The 18606-nt window shown below is 43.5% G+C and overlaps 2 protein-coding genes across 8 annotated transcripts in view; both read left to right on the forward strand.

Annotated features, from left to right (window-relative positions):
* LOC110499903 (coiled-coil domain-containing protein 87) overlaps positions 1-9425 on the forward strand; it is a 12074-nt gene extending 2649 nt beyond the window's left edge. For 2 of the 5 annotated variants that reach the window (XM_036957161.1, XM_036957164.1), the window contains exons 8-14: positions 1521-1642; positions 1759-1874; positions 2100-2143; positions 5682-5867; positions 6831-6945; positions 7496-7638; positions 8320-9425. In XM_036957161.1, coding sequence (XP_036813056.1) covers positions 1521-1642; positions 1759-1874; positions 2100-2143; positions 5682-5867; positions 6831-6945; positions 7496-7638; positions 8320-8589 — 996 coding nt within the window. In that variant the 3' untranslated portion in view covers positions 8590-9425. Of the gene's footprint in view, positions 1-1520; positions 1643-1758; positions 1875-2099; positions 2144-5681; positions 5868-6830; positions 6946-7495; positions 7639-7791; positions 8186-8319 lie in introns of those variants that run through there. The other 3 variants (XM_036957162.1, XM_036957165.1, XM_036957163.1) reach the window with 3 other exon arrangements.
* Positions 9141-18606, forward strand: part of LOC110499902 (apoptotic protease-activating factor 1) — a 70213-nt gene continuing 60747 nt past the window's right edge. Inside the window, exons 1-7 of one of the 3 annotated variants that reach the window (XM_036957158.1) lie at positions 9141-9279; positions 10372-10593; positions 10911-11100; positions 14233-14430; positions 14813-15014; positions 15206-15318; positions 17027-17158. In XM_036957158.1, coding sequence (XP_036813053.1) covers positions 10447-10593; positions 10911-11100; positions 14233-14430; positions 14813-15014; positions 15206-15318; positions 17027-17158 — 982 coding nt within the window. In that variant the 5' untranslated portion in view covers positions 9141-9279; positions 10372-10446. Of the gene's footprint in view, positions 9280-10371; positions 10604-10910; positions 11101-14232; positions 14431-14812; positions 15015-15205; positions 15319-17026; positions 17159-18606 lie in introns of those variants that run through there. The other 2 variants (XM_036957159.1, XM_036957160.1) reach the window with 2 other exon arrangements.

Consider the following 18606-nt stretch of genomic DNA (forward strand, 5'->3'; position numbering starts at 1 on the left):
TTTTATTTCCGTGTCAAATCGCCAATTGGCAACCCATCCCTTATGGGATTAATTGACACATAAACAAACATTACAATAATTCAATAAAGAAAGAAAGAAAGAATAAGTAAGGTAAAAATCAATACATAATAGTAAATTACATCCCTAGAGCAGTAAAATAATTTACATACATACATAACATAACATAATATAACATAACATAACATAACATAACATAACATAACCAGATAAATACATACAGAAAAAAAGAAAGAATAAAAATACCCAAATATGTATAATTGCTAGTAAACTCAAGAATGTCTTCACCAAAACAAAACTGAAAAACACTTATCTTAGTAGCTGGTTTTCTAAAAGTCATTATCTGTGTTTTTGTCTGGTTGATCATGAGACTCCATATTCTACACCAATTGACTGCACATAATAACATGTTCTGCAGGTCTTGTTCAGTTTCTTCCATCTAAATAGTATCATCAGCATATAAAAGGATTCTTAACATTTCATCATCATATCTTACTCCAATATTTAACTGTGGAATTTCTTTTGCCAAATCATTTATAAGCAAAGCAAACAAAGTCGGTGATAAGGTGTCTCCTTGTTTTACACCCGAGGGTGTGGGAAACCAGTCTGTACCATATTCATTAACCTGCACACAAGCAATTGATACTTTGTAAAGAGACTGGATTGCGTAATCAAATTTCCCATCAACCCTTGTTTTTAACAAACTATAGGCTAAAATATCCCTATTTTCAAAATCAAAAGCTTTCTGGAAATCAATGAAACATGCCAAAGTAGGCTTCTCTTTGTGTAATCTATTTCTGATTATTGTACAGACCGAGAATATATGACCTGTACAGGCTCTGGATTTACGAAAACCATTTTGTTCTTCCACCAGAATGTTTTGATTCTCCAAAAATGTAATTAGCCTATTGTTGAGGATGGATGAAAATATAATTTATAAACTGTACTTAATAAACTTATGCCTCTATAGTTCAGTTGCACTCTTGGGTAATTTTTTGAAGATTTGGTAATGGGATTCACTATAGACTTATACCAAGTGGACGGCAGTATACTGTACTCAAAACACATTTGGAGCAAATCAAATAGGACGTGAATTAATTTAGGGGATTTTAAAACCTCATTAGGCAGTTCATCAATGCCAAACGCTTTCCCATTTTTTGCAGCATCAATCACCTTCTTAACTTCTGCCACAGACAGCTCCTCATTTAAATACGGGTTACATATATCAGAGGGTTCTAACATTGTATTTTCCAGTTTAGTTTTCAGGGAACATATGTCTTTATAAAAAATGTCCTCAAAATATGCCACATTTTCGTTACCTGAGAACAAACTGGCAAACCCCTTCTCCCACTCTTTAAGTACCTGTGTAATATCAGAATACCAGTGTTTTTCCAGGCCCAATTCAAGCACTAGATACATGTCCAATAATTTCCATGTCCAGTTATTGTTGTGGTATCAGAGAGTGATTGACTAGGACTCTCTCTGTCTCTGTGTCCATGTAGGACAATGACTACCTGTGGGCGGCGTTCCACCTGTACGATAGTGGCGATAGTGACGATGAGGAGGACGAGAGAAGAAGACTGCTCCAGCTACGAGGAGACGAGAGGAAGAAGTCTGTCTGTCTGTCTGTCTGTCTGCCCCACTATTTTCATTCTTTTTTTCTACATTCTTTTTTGTTGTAATCATGTTTCTTACATTATGAGGACTGCGAGCAGCTAACAAACCCGTGTGTGTGGATAGGAGGCGGAGGCAGAAGATGGAGGCTCTAAAGGGTCAGAAGCAGGAGTACGTGACAGGGGTGTGGAACGTCAACACGGTCCTGCTGGGAGGGCTGTGGAAGGAACCCGATCTGGAGGGTAACACACACGCACACTGTGACTTTTAACCATAGTAATTCAGTGAGTCATTCAAACGCAGGATGTTCCAGTCAAGGATTGTGAAATAAAAGGAAGTCAAACAGTTCTGGTTTAGTAGGTAATGTCATGACTCATTGGATTTCTGGCTTATTGGTACTAAACCTGTTTCATAGCCTATTGTTTATAGACTCATAGGTAACTTATTGTCTGTTGGGTTTTTTACAGAGGAGGAAGAGAGCCCAGATGAAGAAATAACCAGCTCTAAACAGGTATGTGTGTGTGTGCATGTCTTAGTACACAGATGATGCAGTAAATGTACCATAAATGGATTTACAGCCATTGTAATACAGTCAGGTTTTATGTGTCATTAAGACTGGGAGCCTTCGATCTGGGTAGTTCTCTCCTTCCTTGTCCCATTCCATCATCTCTCCTTCCTTGTCCCATTCCATCATCTCTCCTTTCTCTGTCCCATTCTATCATCTCTCTTTCCCTGTCCCATTCCATCATCTCTCCTTCCTTGTCCCATTCCATCATCTCTCCTTCCTTGTCCCATTCCATCATCTCTCCTTTCTCTGTCCCATTCTATCATCTCTCTTCCCCTGTCCCATTCCATCAGCTCTCTTTCTCTGTCCCATTCCATCATCTCTCCTTCCTTGTCCCATTCCATCATCTCTCCTTTCTCTGTCCCATTCTATCATCTCTCTTTCCCTGTCCCATTCCATCATCTCTCTTTCTCTGTCCCATTCCATCATCTCTCCTTTCTCTGTCCCATTCCATCATCTCTCCTTCCTTGTCCCATTCCATCATCTCTCCTTTCTCTGTCCCATTCTATCATCTCTCTTTCCCTGTCCCATTCCATCATCTCTCTTTCCCTGTCCCATTCCATCATCTCTCTTTCTCTGTCCCATTCCATCATCTCTCCTTCCTTGTCCCATTCCATCATCTCTCCTTTCTCTGTCCCATTCCATCATCTCTCCTTCCTTGTCCCATTCCATCATCTCTCCTTTCTCTGTCCCATTCTATCATCTCTCTTTCCCTGTCTCATTCCATCATCTCTCCTTCCTTGTCCCATTCTATCATCTCTCCTTTCTCTGTCCCATTCTATCATCTCTCTTTCCCTGTCCCATTCCATCATCTCTCCTTTCTCTGTCCCATTCTATCATCTCTCTTTCCCTGTCCCATTCCATCATCTCTCTTTCCCTGTCCCATTCCATCATCTCTCTTTCTCTGTCCCATTCCATCATCTCTCCTTCCTTGTCCCATTCCATCATCTCTCCTTTCTCTGTCCCATTCCATCATCTCTCCTTCCTTGTCCCATTCCATCATCTCTCCTTCCTTGTCCCATTCCATCATCTCTCCTTTCTCTGTCCCATTCTATCATCTCTCTTCCCCTGTCCCATTCCATCAGCTCTCTTTCTCTGTCCCATTCCATCATCTCTCCTTCCTTGTCCCATTCCATCATCTCTCCTTTCTCTGTCCCATTCTATCATCTCTCTTTCCCTGTCCCATTCCATCATCTCTCTTTCTCTGTCCCATTCCATCATCTCTCCTTTCTCTGTCCCATTCCATCATCTCTCCTTTCTCTGTCCCATTCTATCATCTCTCTTTCCCTGTCCCATTCCATCATCTCTCTTTCTCTGTCCCATTCCATCATCTCTCTTTCTCTGTCCCATTCCATCATCTCTCCTTTCTCTGTCCCATTCCATCATCTCTCCTTTCTCTGTCCCATTCCATCATCTCTCTTTCTCTGTCCCATTCTATCATCTCTCTTTCCCTGTCCCATTCCATCATCTCTCCTTCCTTGTCCCATTCCATCATCTCTCCTTCCTTGTCCCATTCCATCATCTCTCCTTTCTCTGTCCCATTCTATCATCTCTCTTCCCCTGTCCCATTCCATCAGCTCTCTTTCTCTGTCCCATTCCATCATCTCTCCTTCCTTGTCCCATTCCATCATCTCTCCTTTCTCTGTCCCATTCTATCATCTCTCTTTCCCTGTCCCATTCCATCATCTCTCTTTCTCTGTCCCATTCCATCATCTCTCCTTTCTCTGTCCCATTCCATCATCTCTCCTTCCTTGTCCCATTCCATCATCTCTCCTTTCTCTGTCCCATTCTATCATCTCTCTTTCCCTGTCCCATTCCATCATCTCTCTTTCCCTGTCCCATTCCATCATCTCTCTTTCTCTGTCCCATTCCATCATCTCTCCTTCCCTGTCCCATTCCATCATCTCTCCTTTCTCTGTCCCATTCCATCATCTCTCCTTCCTTGTCCCATTCCATCATCTCTCCTTTCTCTGTCCCATTCTATCATCTCTCTTTCCCTGTCTCATTCCATCATCTCTCCTTCCTTGTCCCATTCTATCATCTCTCCTTTCTCTGTCCCATTCTATCATCTCTCTTTCCCTGTCCCATTCCATCATCTCTCTTTCTCTGTCCCATTCCATCATCTCTCCTTTCTCTGTCCCATTCCATCATCTCTCCTTTCTCTGTCCCATTCCATCATCTCTCTTTCTCTGTCCCATTCCATCATCTCTCTTTCCCTGTCCCATTCCATCATCTCTCTTTCCCTGTCTCATTCCATCATCTCTCTTTCCCTGTCCCATTCCATCATCTATCCTTCCTTGTCCCATTCCATCATCTCTCCTTTCTCTGTCCCATTCCATCATCTCTCCTCCCTTGTCCCATTCCATCATCTCTCTTTCCCTGTCCCATTCCATCATCTCTCCTTGTCCCATTCCATCATCTCTCTCTCTTTGTCCCATTCCATCATCTCTCTCTCCCTGTCCCATTCCATCATCTCTCTTTCCCTGTCCCATTCCATCATCTCTCTTTCTCTGTCCCATTCCATCATCTCTCTTTCCCTGTCCCATTCCATCATCTCTGTCACGCGGAATGACACTGGAGGGACGAAGCAGGTACGGGGAGTAAACATTTAATAAACAACGGACATAGACGAGACAGGAACAGCGTCAAGAACTAAATACAAAGACAAAAGACAATCAATGAAGCAGCAGGGAACAGAGCTGAGGAACTGGCAATTATAGGGGAGGAAATAAACAGGAGATAAGTGAGTCCAATAATGCTGATGCAAGTGACGAGGGAGGGCTGATGTGCATGATTGATGGCAGGAGCGTGTGATGCAGGGTAATCTGGCGCCCTCAAGCGCCAGAGGAAGAGAAGAGCGGGAGCAGACGTGACACTCTCTTCCTCTGTCCCATTCCATCATCTCTCCTTCCTTGTCCCATTCCATCATCTCTCTTTCTCTGTCCCATTCCATCATCTCTCCTTCCTTGTCCCATTCTATCATCTCTCCTTCCTTGTCCCATTCCATCATCTCTCCTTCCTTGTCCCATTCCATCATCTCTCCTTCCTTGTCCCATTCCATCATCTCTCCTTCCTTGTCCCATTCCATCATCTCTCCTTTCTCTGTCCCATTCCATCATCTATCCTTCCTTGTCCCATTCCATCATCTCTCTTTCTCTGTCCCATTCCATCATCTCTCCTTCCTTGTCCCATTCCATCATCTTTCTTTCTCTGTCCCATTCCATCATCTCTCTTTCTCTGTCCCATTCCATCATCTCTCTTTCTCTGTCCCATTACATCATCTTTCTTTCTCTGTCCCATTCCATCATCTCTCCAATTCCTTCAGATCTACGCATAACAGTTTGGGACTGATTGGGTTCTGTTCCAAATCAAACTCTAGCTTCTACCCCTAGGGACTTTCTGTAGACTTGAATTGAATAGGCCTTAGCAATATGGATACTCCCTTTAAAAATTGTTTTTACTAAATGTCCTTTCTCCCTGTCAGAAGGCCTATAAGAGGACAGTGAGTGTGGGGAGCAAGGAGGCCAGTCGAGGGGGGGTGATGGGAGAGGGGGACCAGGTCCAGAGCAGGCTGGAGAGGATCTGGACACTCCTCTGCCTGCCCGACACCTACAGACTGGACATGGCCATTAAGTACAGCTCCCACGCACGCAGGGACCAGCTGGAGGAGGTGTGCACAGTACACAGACACACATGCATACGATAACAAATACATACAGGTGAATGCACACTTACTGTACAAGTATCATGCCACCATCTATAGCAGGGCTGTCTAATTCTGGTCCTGGAGGGCCTAAATACTTCTATTTTTTGTTTCTACCTGGTAGTTAATTGTACTCACCTGGTGTCCCAGGTCTGAATTAGCCCCTGATCAGAAGGAGAGAATGAAACCCAGAAGTTTTTGGGCCCTCCAGGACTGACATTGGACAGCCCTGATAGAGGTTAGCAGAGATGGTAGCATGATACTTGATGCTGTGTTCATATTACCTCACCATATCACCATAGACACAGAGCTCACCATATCACCATAGAGACATAGCTCACCATATCACCAAAAACACAAAGCTCACCATATCACCGAAGAGACGCTCTGTCACCATATCACCAAAGAGACAGAGCTCACCATATCCCCATGGAGACAGATCACCATAGAGACAGAGATCACTGTATCACCATATAGACAGAGCTCACCATATCACCATAGACACAGAGCTCACTGTATCACCATATAGACAGAGCTCACCATATCACCATAGACACAGAGCTCACCATATCACCGAAGAGACGCTCTGTCACCATATCACCAAAGAGACAGAGCTCACTATATCCCCATGGAGACAGATCACCATAGAGACAGAGATCACCATATCACCATAGAGACAGAGATCACCATATCACCATAGACACAGAGTTTACCATATCACTATGGAGACCGAGCTCACCATATCACCATGGAGACAGAGATCACCATATCACCATAGAGACAGAGATCACCATATACTTCCAAAATCTTTTCTATACCTTGAACAGAATTTTGTGTTCATGCATACATTTGTGTATGTGTGTGTGTGTGTGTCCGTGTGTGTGTATTTTGTATACATCCGTGTGTGTGTGTGCGTACGTTTCCTCCCAGGCCACAGCAGCATGGGAGCGCGCTGCCCGTCTCATCCAGCAGAGAGAGTCTCTGCTGGCTCGTCTGGAGCTGTTTGAGAGGGACGCTTCTGACCCCAACCGCTTCTTCCTGCAAGGTACTGCATAATATATATCTGCTCTGGGGTAAAGTTTCCCCTCGGTGCAGATATATTCCCACGAGCCCGTCCTCCCTAATTAAGATGACACCAGCCTCCTGTGCTCCTTACAATATTATAACATATTGCTTTTACAGCATATTGTATTGGATGATATATTGTAAGTTGCTAAATATATCATCATATTATTATTGTTATAAATAAAAGGCAGTTGATGAAATATCTAATGCCAGAGTACACCTTACTGGACAAAAACATTTAAAGGACCTGGTATTCCCAGGCAGTCTCCCAGCCAAGTACTAACTAGGCCCAACCCTGCATAGCTTCTGAGAGGCTAGTATGGTCGTAAGTGAAGGAGCATATCTTCGTACACTATACAAAGGGAATGTCTCTCGCTCTATCTTTGTCTCTTTCTTTCCTTCCATCTTTCCTTCCTTCCTCTCACTTTATTTTTCTATCTTTCTTTCCTTCCACTCTCTTTTCTTTCTATTTATTCATTCCTGCCCCTCTCTCTCTTTCTCACTTGCACACTCATTTTTTTCTTTCTCAGGCTACCGAGGCACCTCTCTAGCCAGGATGGATGAGTCCAAGCACCGGAGAAAACTCAACTCCCAGATCTGTTCTCTGGAGAAGGTTTTGTCTAAGATTCTCCACCACATTACAGACAGCTTCCATGACACTGTCACCTACAAGGTGAGTCAGGCCAATGGGCATCATGGGTCTATTAATTAGTGTACAGCGTAGCAAAATGTTTTGCAACGGAAAACAAAAACCTGTGTTTCTTATTAGACAAATTGAGCAAAGTCCCTCCTCATTTTTGCTTGTTTGCTTCCGTTGATTTCCTAGTGAATATGACCCACTAGTGTCACTGTGCTCTCTGACATACAGCACATGCAGTATGCTATGGGGGATAGAGAGAGACAGAGAGAAAGCAGAGTTTTTAGGTTGGTGATTTACCCTCATTGAAAGAGCTTTGCCGTTCCCTCACCTTCTCTATTTCTCTCTCCCTCACATTCTCTGTTTCTTCCTCTGGCCATGTCCAAAATCGGTCCTGTCTTGCCTACTACTTACTAAAACTGCACAATGTGTAATAGTCGTATATCCTATCTAGAACATACAAGTTAGAAAAAAATGTATGCAGTAAGTTACAAATATTGACATACTAGGCTCATACATACTGAGAAAACGCTATGAAGAGCTCTGCGCCATCCCCCTTATCTGATTATCCCCAATAACCAGAACTTGTCAACTCATCATCAAGTCCTTCATTGGTTTAATCAGGTGTATTGGGCTAGAACAAAAGCCCCAAAACTCTGGTGTAGCCAGACGAAGCAGTTTCCTCACAGCTGTGTTTTCAACGGTCACTCTCTCCAGGGGAGGCCGTACAGGGAGAAGATGCGCTGGGACCGCATCGAGATGCTCTACTGGCTGCAGCAGGAGCGCCGGGTCCAGGCTCTGGAGAGGGTGGTGGAGGGGAGGGGCTCTCTCCCCACCAGACTGCCCCCCCTCAACCCCAACCTTCAGCTGTACCCGGGCACCCACCCCACCCCCCAAGGACACACCCCGACCCTCAGCCAGAGACCCCACCCTCACACACACAGCCCCTCCAATCCAACCCAGCCGAGCTCAGTGTATCCAGTATAAGTTTGAACGTTGTAAGCAAATAAATAAAATGCTTGGAAAATTGTTTGTATGCACTGCTTGGAAGGATATATTATATTTGATAATTTGTATGTATTCATATTATGTATAATCCATGATCATTATCCCTTGTCAAGTAAATGTATGAACGTGATTGGATAGTATATATGCACTACTAGTAGGTTCATATGACATTGTCAACATTTGATATGGAGAATATTTTGTCATTAATCATTTACATTATTTTGTTCTGAGTGTGGCAGAAACATGCAACTCTAAGTGCCATGACAAAAGGAACGCTGTTTGCACTATGAGTCTATTTCGGGTCACTGTTAAGTGTCTTATCAGTATTGCCAAGTGCAATACCAAAGATACTGAGCTAGCACTGCAGGCCTACAAGTTTACAATGAACAACAAGCTGTCACGCATCACCAGGCAGCCTTCTCCCATCTGCCTAGTTACAGTTAAGCGCATGCTTTATCTCACCCTCTCACGTGTGCGCGAAACGCCACCGCATTGGTCATTTCAGACCGGGGGAAGTTGTTTTTGTTACAATTCAGGAAGAACCCTACTCATTTCAAAAATAGGTGGGGATTTTTGTCAGAATTACATTATTTTGAAAGGAAATTATTATAAACTTGAGTACTTATCGAGTGTGGATAGCGAGCTCCTGTGTCGAGCAAATAGATACATGTGAGTAATTGTGTTTCATTTGTTTCCTTACAACTTATTACGAGTGAAGTATGTGCCACCTTCAGTTAAAAAGTGTTGTTCCTATCTTGTTTTTATAAACAAACAATGTTTGTCTGCCTGTGGAAATAATAAACGTATAAATAGCGTTTGTTATGCATACTATATAGCCTACTACAGACAGCTGCTGTGTAGTTTTGGGAATGTCGGCTAGCTACACTGCTGTGTCCCACAGCTGTCAAATTAACCTTGGTAGTTAACTATAACGTTACGGTCTAAGTGCACAGTTAGCTAGCTATACGCCAGTCAGCTACTTTATATATATAGTAGTATAAAGTATGTATGTGTATGTATGTATGTATGTATGTATGTATGTATGTATGTATGTATGTGTGTGTGTGTGTGTGTGTGTGTGTGTGTGTGTGTGTGTGTGTGTGTGTGTGTGTGTGTGTGTATAAACTTGTAACCTGACTAAATGACAAAAGCCCACAATCAATGTTCACTCTAAAGAGGAAATTTGGTAACTTCCTGACGTTGAATCAGCAATATCTGGGCAAGTCAGTGCACGCAGACTGAATGGAGGAGATGGATAACGAAAGTAGTCTCAATTGTTGTTTTTCTGCTACAAATTAACGTTAGATGGTCAAGTCATTCAGACTTATTCCATTCTCAACCACATTCATGGAGAAGTCACCTGTCCTTACGAAATATATTCAGTCAGAGTGCTGTATAACTGCAGTATGCTGCAAATACTGCCTCCAAAATACCACAGTCGACTGCAATCTTTTTTTGTAAGGGCAGCATTTTCAAATATTTTCTGGCACTGTAGTATTACAAGGATCTTCATCATACTGTACATCTACCAATCAGAGCTCTTATCAGTGTCCAGTTGTATTTTAGGTGGGGCACAGGAGTCACTAAGAGGCAGCAGTGCAAGTAGTAGTACTGTCCTAGCTCTGGTCCAGGGTGTTACGTGCAGCTTGAGCCTCCTTCAACCTATTATTGTTCAAGAAAGCTCAAGCCACACATAGCACCCTGGACCAGAACTAGTACTGCCCATACTACATCCATCCATGCAACTTCCTTTCCCCGTAGCTCCCATCACCTGCCAATTAATCACCATTCCAGCCCAGCCCACTTGTGTGGTTGGACCAGGTCTGGCCCGTTGGCATGGCGATGATGGAGGAAGGGGCGCGGAGCTGCCTGCTTCAGTCACGCTCCAGCCTGGAGCAGGACATCAGGGCTTCCTACCTGATGGATCACATGATCAGTGACGGTGTGCTGACGGGGGACGAGGAGGACAGGATCAGGAGCAAGGTGGGGTGAGGTGGGGAAGTACAGTAGCACCCTTTTCATACACTTTCCTATGTCCATAGTGGTAAGTGTGTAGTGATGATTAAGTGTATAAAACTGTTTGTTTTGAATTTGGCCCATAACCGAGTGCACTGTGCTGGGAAAACGGTTGGGTTCCTGATTCCAAACAAACACCCTCATAAGAGGAAGGGGGAGAGAGAGGTAAGTCAGAGAGATTGCAGGGCTTTTTAAACACTTAACACTACGGACATCTGAAAGAACTGCATCGGTGTAAGAAAAGCAATAAAGTGGTTTCAAAATTCAAATTGTCCATCGATTAGCCCACCAGGAGAGAGCAGGCGGCGGCCCTGCTGGAGCTGCTCCTGAGGAAGGATAACCAGGCCTACATCTCCTTCTACAACGCCCTGGTCCGCGAGAGCTACGGAGACCTGGCCAGCCTGCTCCACAACAGCCTGCCCCTAGTCTCCCCTGAGGCTGAGAAGAGCTTCTCAGACGGTGGCACCCGCTATGGTGAGTTGCCCCAAAGGGTGGAGGATGGAGAATACCAGGAGACTAGGGCAGTCTGAGATGTGCCCTCCTTTTCTGATACAGGGACATAATATGCAGGGGCGCTCTATGTATATGTACAGTTGAAGTTGGAAGTTTACATGCCAAATACATTTAAACTCAGTTTTTCAGAATTTCTGACATTTAATCCTAGTAAAGATTCCCTGTCAGTTAGGACCACTTTATTTTAAGAATGTGTCAGAATAATAGTAGAGAGAATGATTTATTTGAGCTTTTATTTCTTTCATCACATTCCTAGTTGGGTCAGAAGTTTACATAATTAGTATTTGGTAGAATTTCAGTTCTGCCCACAAATTTTCTATAGGATGGGGCTTTGGGCTTTGCGATGGCCACTCCAATACCTTGACTTTGTTGTCCTTAAGCCATTTTGCCATAACTTTGGAAGTATGCTCATTGTCCATTTGGGACCAAGCTTCAACTTCCTGACTGATGTCTTGAGATCAACAAGCCGCACTGCTTCTTAACACAGCGCGCATCCAACCCGGAAGCCAGCCGCACCAATGTGTCGGAGGAAACACCTTGGTTAGCGCCCGGCCCGCCACAGGAGTGCGCGATGAGACAAGGACATCCCTACCGGCCAAGCCTAACCCGGACGACTCTAGGCCAATGGTGCATCGCCCCACGGACCTCCCGGTCGCGGCCAGTTACGCCAGAGCCTGGGCGCGAACCCAGAGTCTCTGATGCACAGCTGGTGCAGCTGGTACAGCGCCCTTAACCACTGCGCCACCCGGGAGGCCAAACAGTTATATTTTTGTTTCATCAGACCAGAGGACATTTCTCCAAAAAGTGCAATCTTTGTCCCCATGTGCAGTTGCAAACCGTAGTCTGGCTTTTTTATGGTGTTTTTGGAGCAGTGGCTTCTTCCTTGCTGAGTGGCCTTTCAGGTTATGTCGAGATACGACTCGTTTTACTGTGGACGTAGATACTTTTGCACATGTTTCCTCCAGCATCTTCACAAGGTCCTTTGCTGTTGTTCTGGGATTGATTTGCACGTTTCGCACCAAAGTACATTCATCTCTAGGAGACAGAACGCGTCTCCTTCCTGAGCGGTATGACGGCTGCGTGGTCCCATGGTGTTTATACTTGCGTACTATTGTTTGTACAGATGAACGTGGTACCTTCAGGCGATTGGAAATTGCTCCTAAGGATGAACCAGACGTGTGGAGGTCTACAAAAAAAAAGAATCTGAGTTTTTGGCTGATTTCTTTTGATTTTCCCATGATGTCAAGCAAAGAGGCGCTGAGTTTGAAGGTAGGCCTTGAAATACATCCACAGGTACACCTCAAAATTGACTCAAATGATGTCAATTAGCCTATCAGAATCTTCTAAATCCATGACATCATTTTCTGGAATTTTCCAAGCTGTTTAAAGGCACAGTCAACTTAGTGTATGTAAACTTCTGACCCACTGGAATTGTGATACAGTGAAATAATCTGTCTGTAAACAATTTTTGGAAAAATGACGTGTCATGCACAAAGTAGATATCCTAACCAACTTGCCAAAACAATAGTTTGTTAACAAGAAATTTGTGGAGTGGTTGAATTTTTTTTTTTTTTTTTTGGTAACAGTATTTTAATTGGAATTTCACAATTTTCACCCATATTAAGAGATACAACAACAGAGACAAAGCAACAAAAAAAACAGCACTCACTCACACATACCTACGCATATATATATATATATATATATATATATATATATATATATATATATATATATACATATACATATACATATACACACACACACACACACACACACACACACACACACACACATTTTCCTCTTCCCGCTCGGTACTTCTCTCACCCCATCCCCATCATTGCGTCTCTCAATACATACATACATTTTAAACAAACTTACAAACAGAAATTAAACAAAAAAGCTCAGTTTAAACCAAGAGGTTAGGTTCCACACATGGAACGTACAGTGTAGTTCTAAAATACACAGATCCCCGCCATTCTAAGAGAATCCTTGCAGCATAATAGCTGATACCTCAGGTTCTAGATCATTTAGATAAGGTTCCCATACTTTGTAGAACTGGTCTGTTTTAGAATGCAATGTACATGTCAGATATTCCAGAGGAACCCATTCAAATAGTATCTTATGCCAATCTTTAATAGAAGGAACCTTATCACTAATCCACTGTAAAAGGATGTTTTTCCTCGCTGTGAAGGTAAGGATGTTGTAAAGCCTCCTTTTACCCACAGAAGTAACCTGCCTACTAGGGAGACCTAACAGTAAAGAAACTGGGTCCAATTCTAGATCATCCCCTAGGATCTTTTATTGCAGAACACCAGACCAGTATCTTTGTATTTTGGTACATGACCATAAACAATGTGTTAGGGTGCCTGTATCAGTTTTGCATTTAAGACACTTAGGGGAAGAGGAAGTGGGGCTAAAAGCATGTCTGCGATTTGGGGATACATGCAATCTGTGTATTATTCTTAATTGGATTGCTCTAGTACGATTACATATAGATATTGTTTTTGCATATCTCCAAATGTCCTCCCACATCTATTCGTCAATAGTAACAGACAATTCTTTCTCCCACACTTGTTTCACCCTCTGTGTGTTGACAGCAGAAAAGGACCTTAAAGTATCATAAAACAGACTTACAGACATTTTCCTTTGTGGGGAAAAAAAACATTCTTTCAATGACAGACACATCAGGGTTACCAATTAAGGTGGTGTTCTTCAGAATATAATGTCTTACTTGTAGGAAGCGGAAGAAGTCCTGCTTTGGGAGTCGATATTTCTCGACCATCTGCTCAAATGACAATAACATCTTATCAGCAAATAAGTCATTTAGCCTGCGTATGCCTTTATTAAGCCAAAAGTTAAAGCCAGCATCCAGCAATCCTGGACTGAAATCTGGGTTATTAAGAATTGGGGTAAGAGCAGAGGTTAGTTTGGACGAAAAACCAACCTAAGTGTTTGAACTTCCGACTTCAACTATATGTGTGTGTATGGTAGCGCACCTCTCTGTCTCTGCCATGTTTGACCCCTCTGTTTATTCCATTGGCAACATACTGTATTTATATATATATATAATGCTGTATTACCCTGTTCCAGTCCAGGCGGTGCTGAGTGAGGGCGGCGTGCCCCAGAGACCCGTGGTGTTTGTGAGCCGGCCAGCCCTGATGAACCGGGTCAGGGAGAAGCTCTACCGCTTGCAGAAGGAGCCCGGCTGGGTCACTGTGTTCGGCATGGCCGGCTCCGGCAAGTCTGTCTTGGCTGCGGAGGCAGTCCGTGACCACGCACTCATCACAGGTAGGTGGCTCCGTGGTGAAGTTTCCTTCCACAATCCTAACCAAGCCCAATAATGGGTAAAATGTCAAACTGACCCAAGATGCATTTCTGGAGGGGGGTTAATACATGTAGAGGAGGCTCTTTTTCTCTCTTCATTCACTTTCTCTCTGTTTTCTCTTTGTCTGCATTCACTTTATGTTTTCTCTCTGTTCTTTATCGCATTGGTCTCTTGACTGTTCTGTTCTTCTGTCTGTGTCTCTCTCTCTCTCTCTCTCCATCTTTCTCTCCGTTTCCTTGTTCGTTATCGCATTGGTCTCTTGACTGTACTGTCTCTCTCCATCTGTCTTTCTCTCTCTCTCTCTCTGACACCCACACCCACACCGGTCCTTCTGACCCCCCCCAGAGTGTTTTCCAGGAGGAGTCCACTGGCTGTCCATAGGCCAGCTGGACCGGTCTGACCTGCTGGTTAGGATCCAGTCACTGTGTTTCCGCCTGGAGCAGCAGAGCCAGGAGAAAGACCCCTCGTCCTCCCTCCACCGGCCTCCTGGCTCTCTGGAGGAGGCCAAGGAGCGACTACGCTTCCTCATGCTCCGTCGTTACCCCAGGTCAGTCCCCCAGGGTTGATGTGGACTGGTAGCAAACCTTTCAACTTGGTCCATTTCTTCTAAATGGTGGCTGTTAATGATGAGTAGAACGTTCAGTTGGACCTCAGAAGTTTTAGCTATGGAGTGAATTATTGTATGCTATTAACTCCATTATAATTCCTGTCAATTGAATTAGATGTGTGTGTGTGCAGGTCGTTGCTGATACTGGATGACATCTGGGACAGCTCGGTGCTCAAGGCCTTTGACATACAGTGTCGAGTACTGCTCACCACCCGAGACAGAAGCCTAGCCGAATGTGTCAGCGGTGTGTATGAGTAATAGCAGTGATATTAATACTAACATTACTACAGTAAATCAAATCAAATTTTATGTCACATACACATGGTTAGCAGATGTTAATGCGAGTGTAGCGAAATGCTTGTGCTTCTAGTTCCGACAATGCAGTAATAACCAACAAGTAATCTAGCTAACAATTCCAAAACTACTACCTTATAGACACAAGTGTAAGGGGATAAAGAATATGTACATAAAGATATATGAATGAGTGATGGTACAGAGCGGCATAGGCAAGATACAGTAGATGGTATTGAGTGCAGTATATACATATGAGATGAGTATGTAAACAAAGTGGCATAGTTAAAGTGGCTAGTGATACATGTATTACATAAAGATGCAGTAGATGATATAGAGTACAGTATATACATATACGTATGAGATGAATAATGTAGGGTATGTAAACATTATATTAGGTAGCATTGTTTAAAGTGGCTAGTGATATATTTTACATAATTTCCCATCAATTCCCATTATTAAAGTGGCTGGAGTTGAGTCAGTGTGTTGGCAGCAGCCACTCAATGTTAGTGGTGGCTGTTTAAAAGTCTGATGGACTTGAGATAGAAGCTGTTTTTCAGTCTCTCTTTGATGCACCTGTACTGACCTCGCCTTCTGGATGATAGCGGGGTGAACAGGCAGTGGCTCGGGTGGTTGTTGTCCTTGATGATCTTTATGGCCTTCCTGTGACATCGGGTGGTGTAGGTGTCCTGGAGGGCAGGTAGTTTGCCCCCGGTGATGCGTTGTGCAGACCTCACTACCCTCTGGAGAGCCTTACGGGTGTGGGCGGAGCAGTTGCCGTACCAGGCGGTGATACAGCCCGACAGGATGCTCTCGATTGTGCATCTGTAGAAGTTTGTGAGTGCTTTTGGTGACGAGCCAAATTTCTTCAGCCTCCTGAGGTTGAAGAGGCGCTGCTGCGCCTTCTTCACGATGCTGTCTGTGTGGGTGGACCAATTCAGTTTGTCTGTGATGTGTACGCCGAGGAACTTAAAACTTACTACCCTCTCCACTACTGTTCCATCGATGTCGATAGGGGGGTGTTCCCTCTGCTGTTTCCTGAAGTCCACAATCATCTGCTTAGTTTTGTTGACGTTGAGTGTGAGGTTATTTTCCTGACACCACACTCCGAGGGCCCTCACCTCCTCCCTGTAGGCCGTCTCGTCGTTGTTGGTAATCAAGGCTACCACTGTTGTGTCGTCCGCAAACTTGATGATTGAGTTGGAGGCGTGCGTGGCCACGCAGTTGTGGGTGAACAGGGAGTACAGGAGAGGGCTCAGAACGCACCCTTGTGGGGCCCCAGTGTTGAGGATCAGCGGGGTGGAAATGTTGTTGCCTACCCTCACCACCACTCACCACAGGATCCGCTTCGCGAAAGTCATATTCTTGGTCGTACTGATGGTGAGTTGACGCTGCTCTTATGTTCAGTAGTTCTTCTCGACTGTATGTAATGAAACCTAAGATGACCTGGGGTACCAATGTAAGAAATAACACGTAAAAAAACAAAAAACTGCATAGTTTCCTAGGAACGCGAAGCGAGGCGGCCATCTCTGTCGGCGCCGGAAGTATAATGATCAGTACTACTGATAATGATGACTTCATTTATAGAACACTGCTCAAACATTACGCTCAATGCACCTGCTCATCAAACTGTGCATATGTGTATGTGTGTGTGTGTCCAGGTCCTAAGTCTGAGGTGGCAGTGGAGAGTGGTCTGGAGGAGGGTCAGGCCTTGGAGATCCTCGCCCTGTATGTCAACAGGAAACCCCAGAGACTCCCAGAACAGGCCCGCAGCATTGTCAGAGAGTGCAAAGGTACATGCTCACGCACACGTATCTATAGTGTCAAAAGAAATTGTATTGAATGAAATGAAAATTCCATTCAGGTTTACAATAAAATGTCAATTTATTTCACATATTCAAGAGAAATAAGTATTACATTTTCTTATGAATGATTTGGTTGGCATTATGTAGTGTGACCAAAAACATTGATAGAAATAATGAACAGATCATGAAGAGAACAAGCTAATTAAACATCAAATAAAACAGCAACGTGGCATACTGTAATAGTATGGATAGAATATAGTACCTTATACAGAGGGTGGGTCTAATCCTGAATGCTGATTGGTTTAAACCGCATTCCAGCTGGTGTCTATTCCACAAGTTACCACCGGCTAAATCAATGACGTTAAAATGCCTATTTACTCTGTTGCATCTGACTGCGCATTCCACTGTATCATCAGCCCAGCCAGGCAATTTATAAACTTGTTCTCCACTATAAAAAAGTATCTAGACATTATCTCACTTTTTTTTTAGACTATTATTTAGTTTAACAGCAGATATTTGTATAAACCTTTCTGTCTGTCTCCAACATTTGCAACATTGTTTCAATATTCAAATTCAATCTCCAGCTGTCCCATACATACAAATCATGAATCAGCTGGCATAATTTTTGTGGATATATATATATATATACGCAGAAATGTACATTGAAAAAAGGTCAAACAAAACGAAGTGCAGCTAGTTTGCAGTCTTTCCAGCTTCAGTTTTTAGTGATTGTGTTAGTTGTGTTGTTGTCTCCTCTGAACGACAATGTCCTGACAAGAGAGCACATTTTCTATGCCAGGAGAAATCGTGCATCATTAGCTCATTGTTATAGATGTCCCTAAGTAAATGTCACTAGAAAACAGCTTAAACAAATGCAGCTACTGTTGTTGTTCTGGCTGCACTGTTTGACATGACTAAGTTAACCATAGTTGGCTAGCTAGCAAGCAAAGGATAAGAACGTTGCCAGCCAGTATGGCTATGGAACATTTAGAAGGAACGACTGGGTCGTGTCCATAGATGCATAACAAAAAGACTGAATGACTTCATCAATAAATTATTATTTGAATATGTTGGTAATCCGTTGTATAAAAGTGATAATGCCCGAGAAGCCGGTGTTTGAAGGATATATTGGTTTGCTGCCTGAGACGATGCAAATATATCCTCTAAACACCTGCTTCTCGGGAATTCTCATAGTTAATAATGGTTCATGATAAATTAATACAATGCGAGATGAGAAGGGAATCATTAATTATAGGTGGCAACCGATCCACACACTAACATGGCAACCGATCCACACACTAACACGGCAACCGATCCACACACTAACTCCATGTGCTTCTATTCAAAGCTCTTCCTTATTTTTCGGCTCCCTTTTTTTCTCTCTGTCGTTCTCTTTCTTCTCTTCCTTGTGGAAGACCTTTTCATCTGGCTGCTCT

Source organism: Oncorhynchus mykiss, chromosome 21 (genome assembly GCF_013265735.2).
Source record: "Oncorhynchus mykiss isolate Arlee chromosome 21, USDA_OmykA_1.1, whole genome shotgun sequence".
Classification (NCBI taxonomy): Eukaryota; Metazoa; Chordata; class Actinopteri; order Salmoniformes; family Salmonidae; genus Oncorhynchus; species Oncorhynchus mykiss.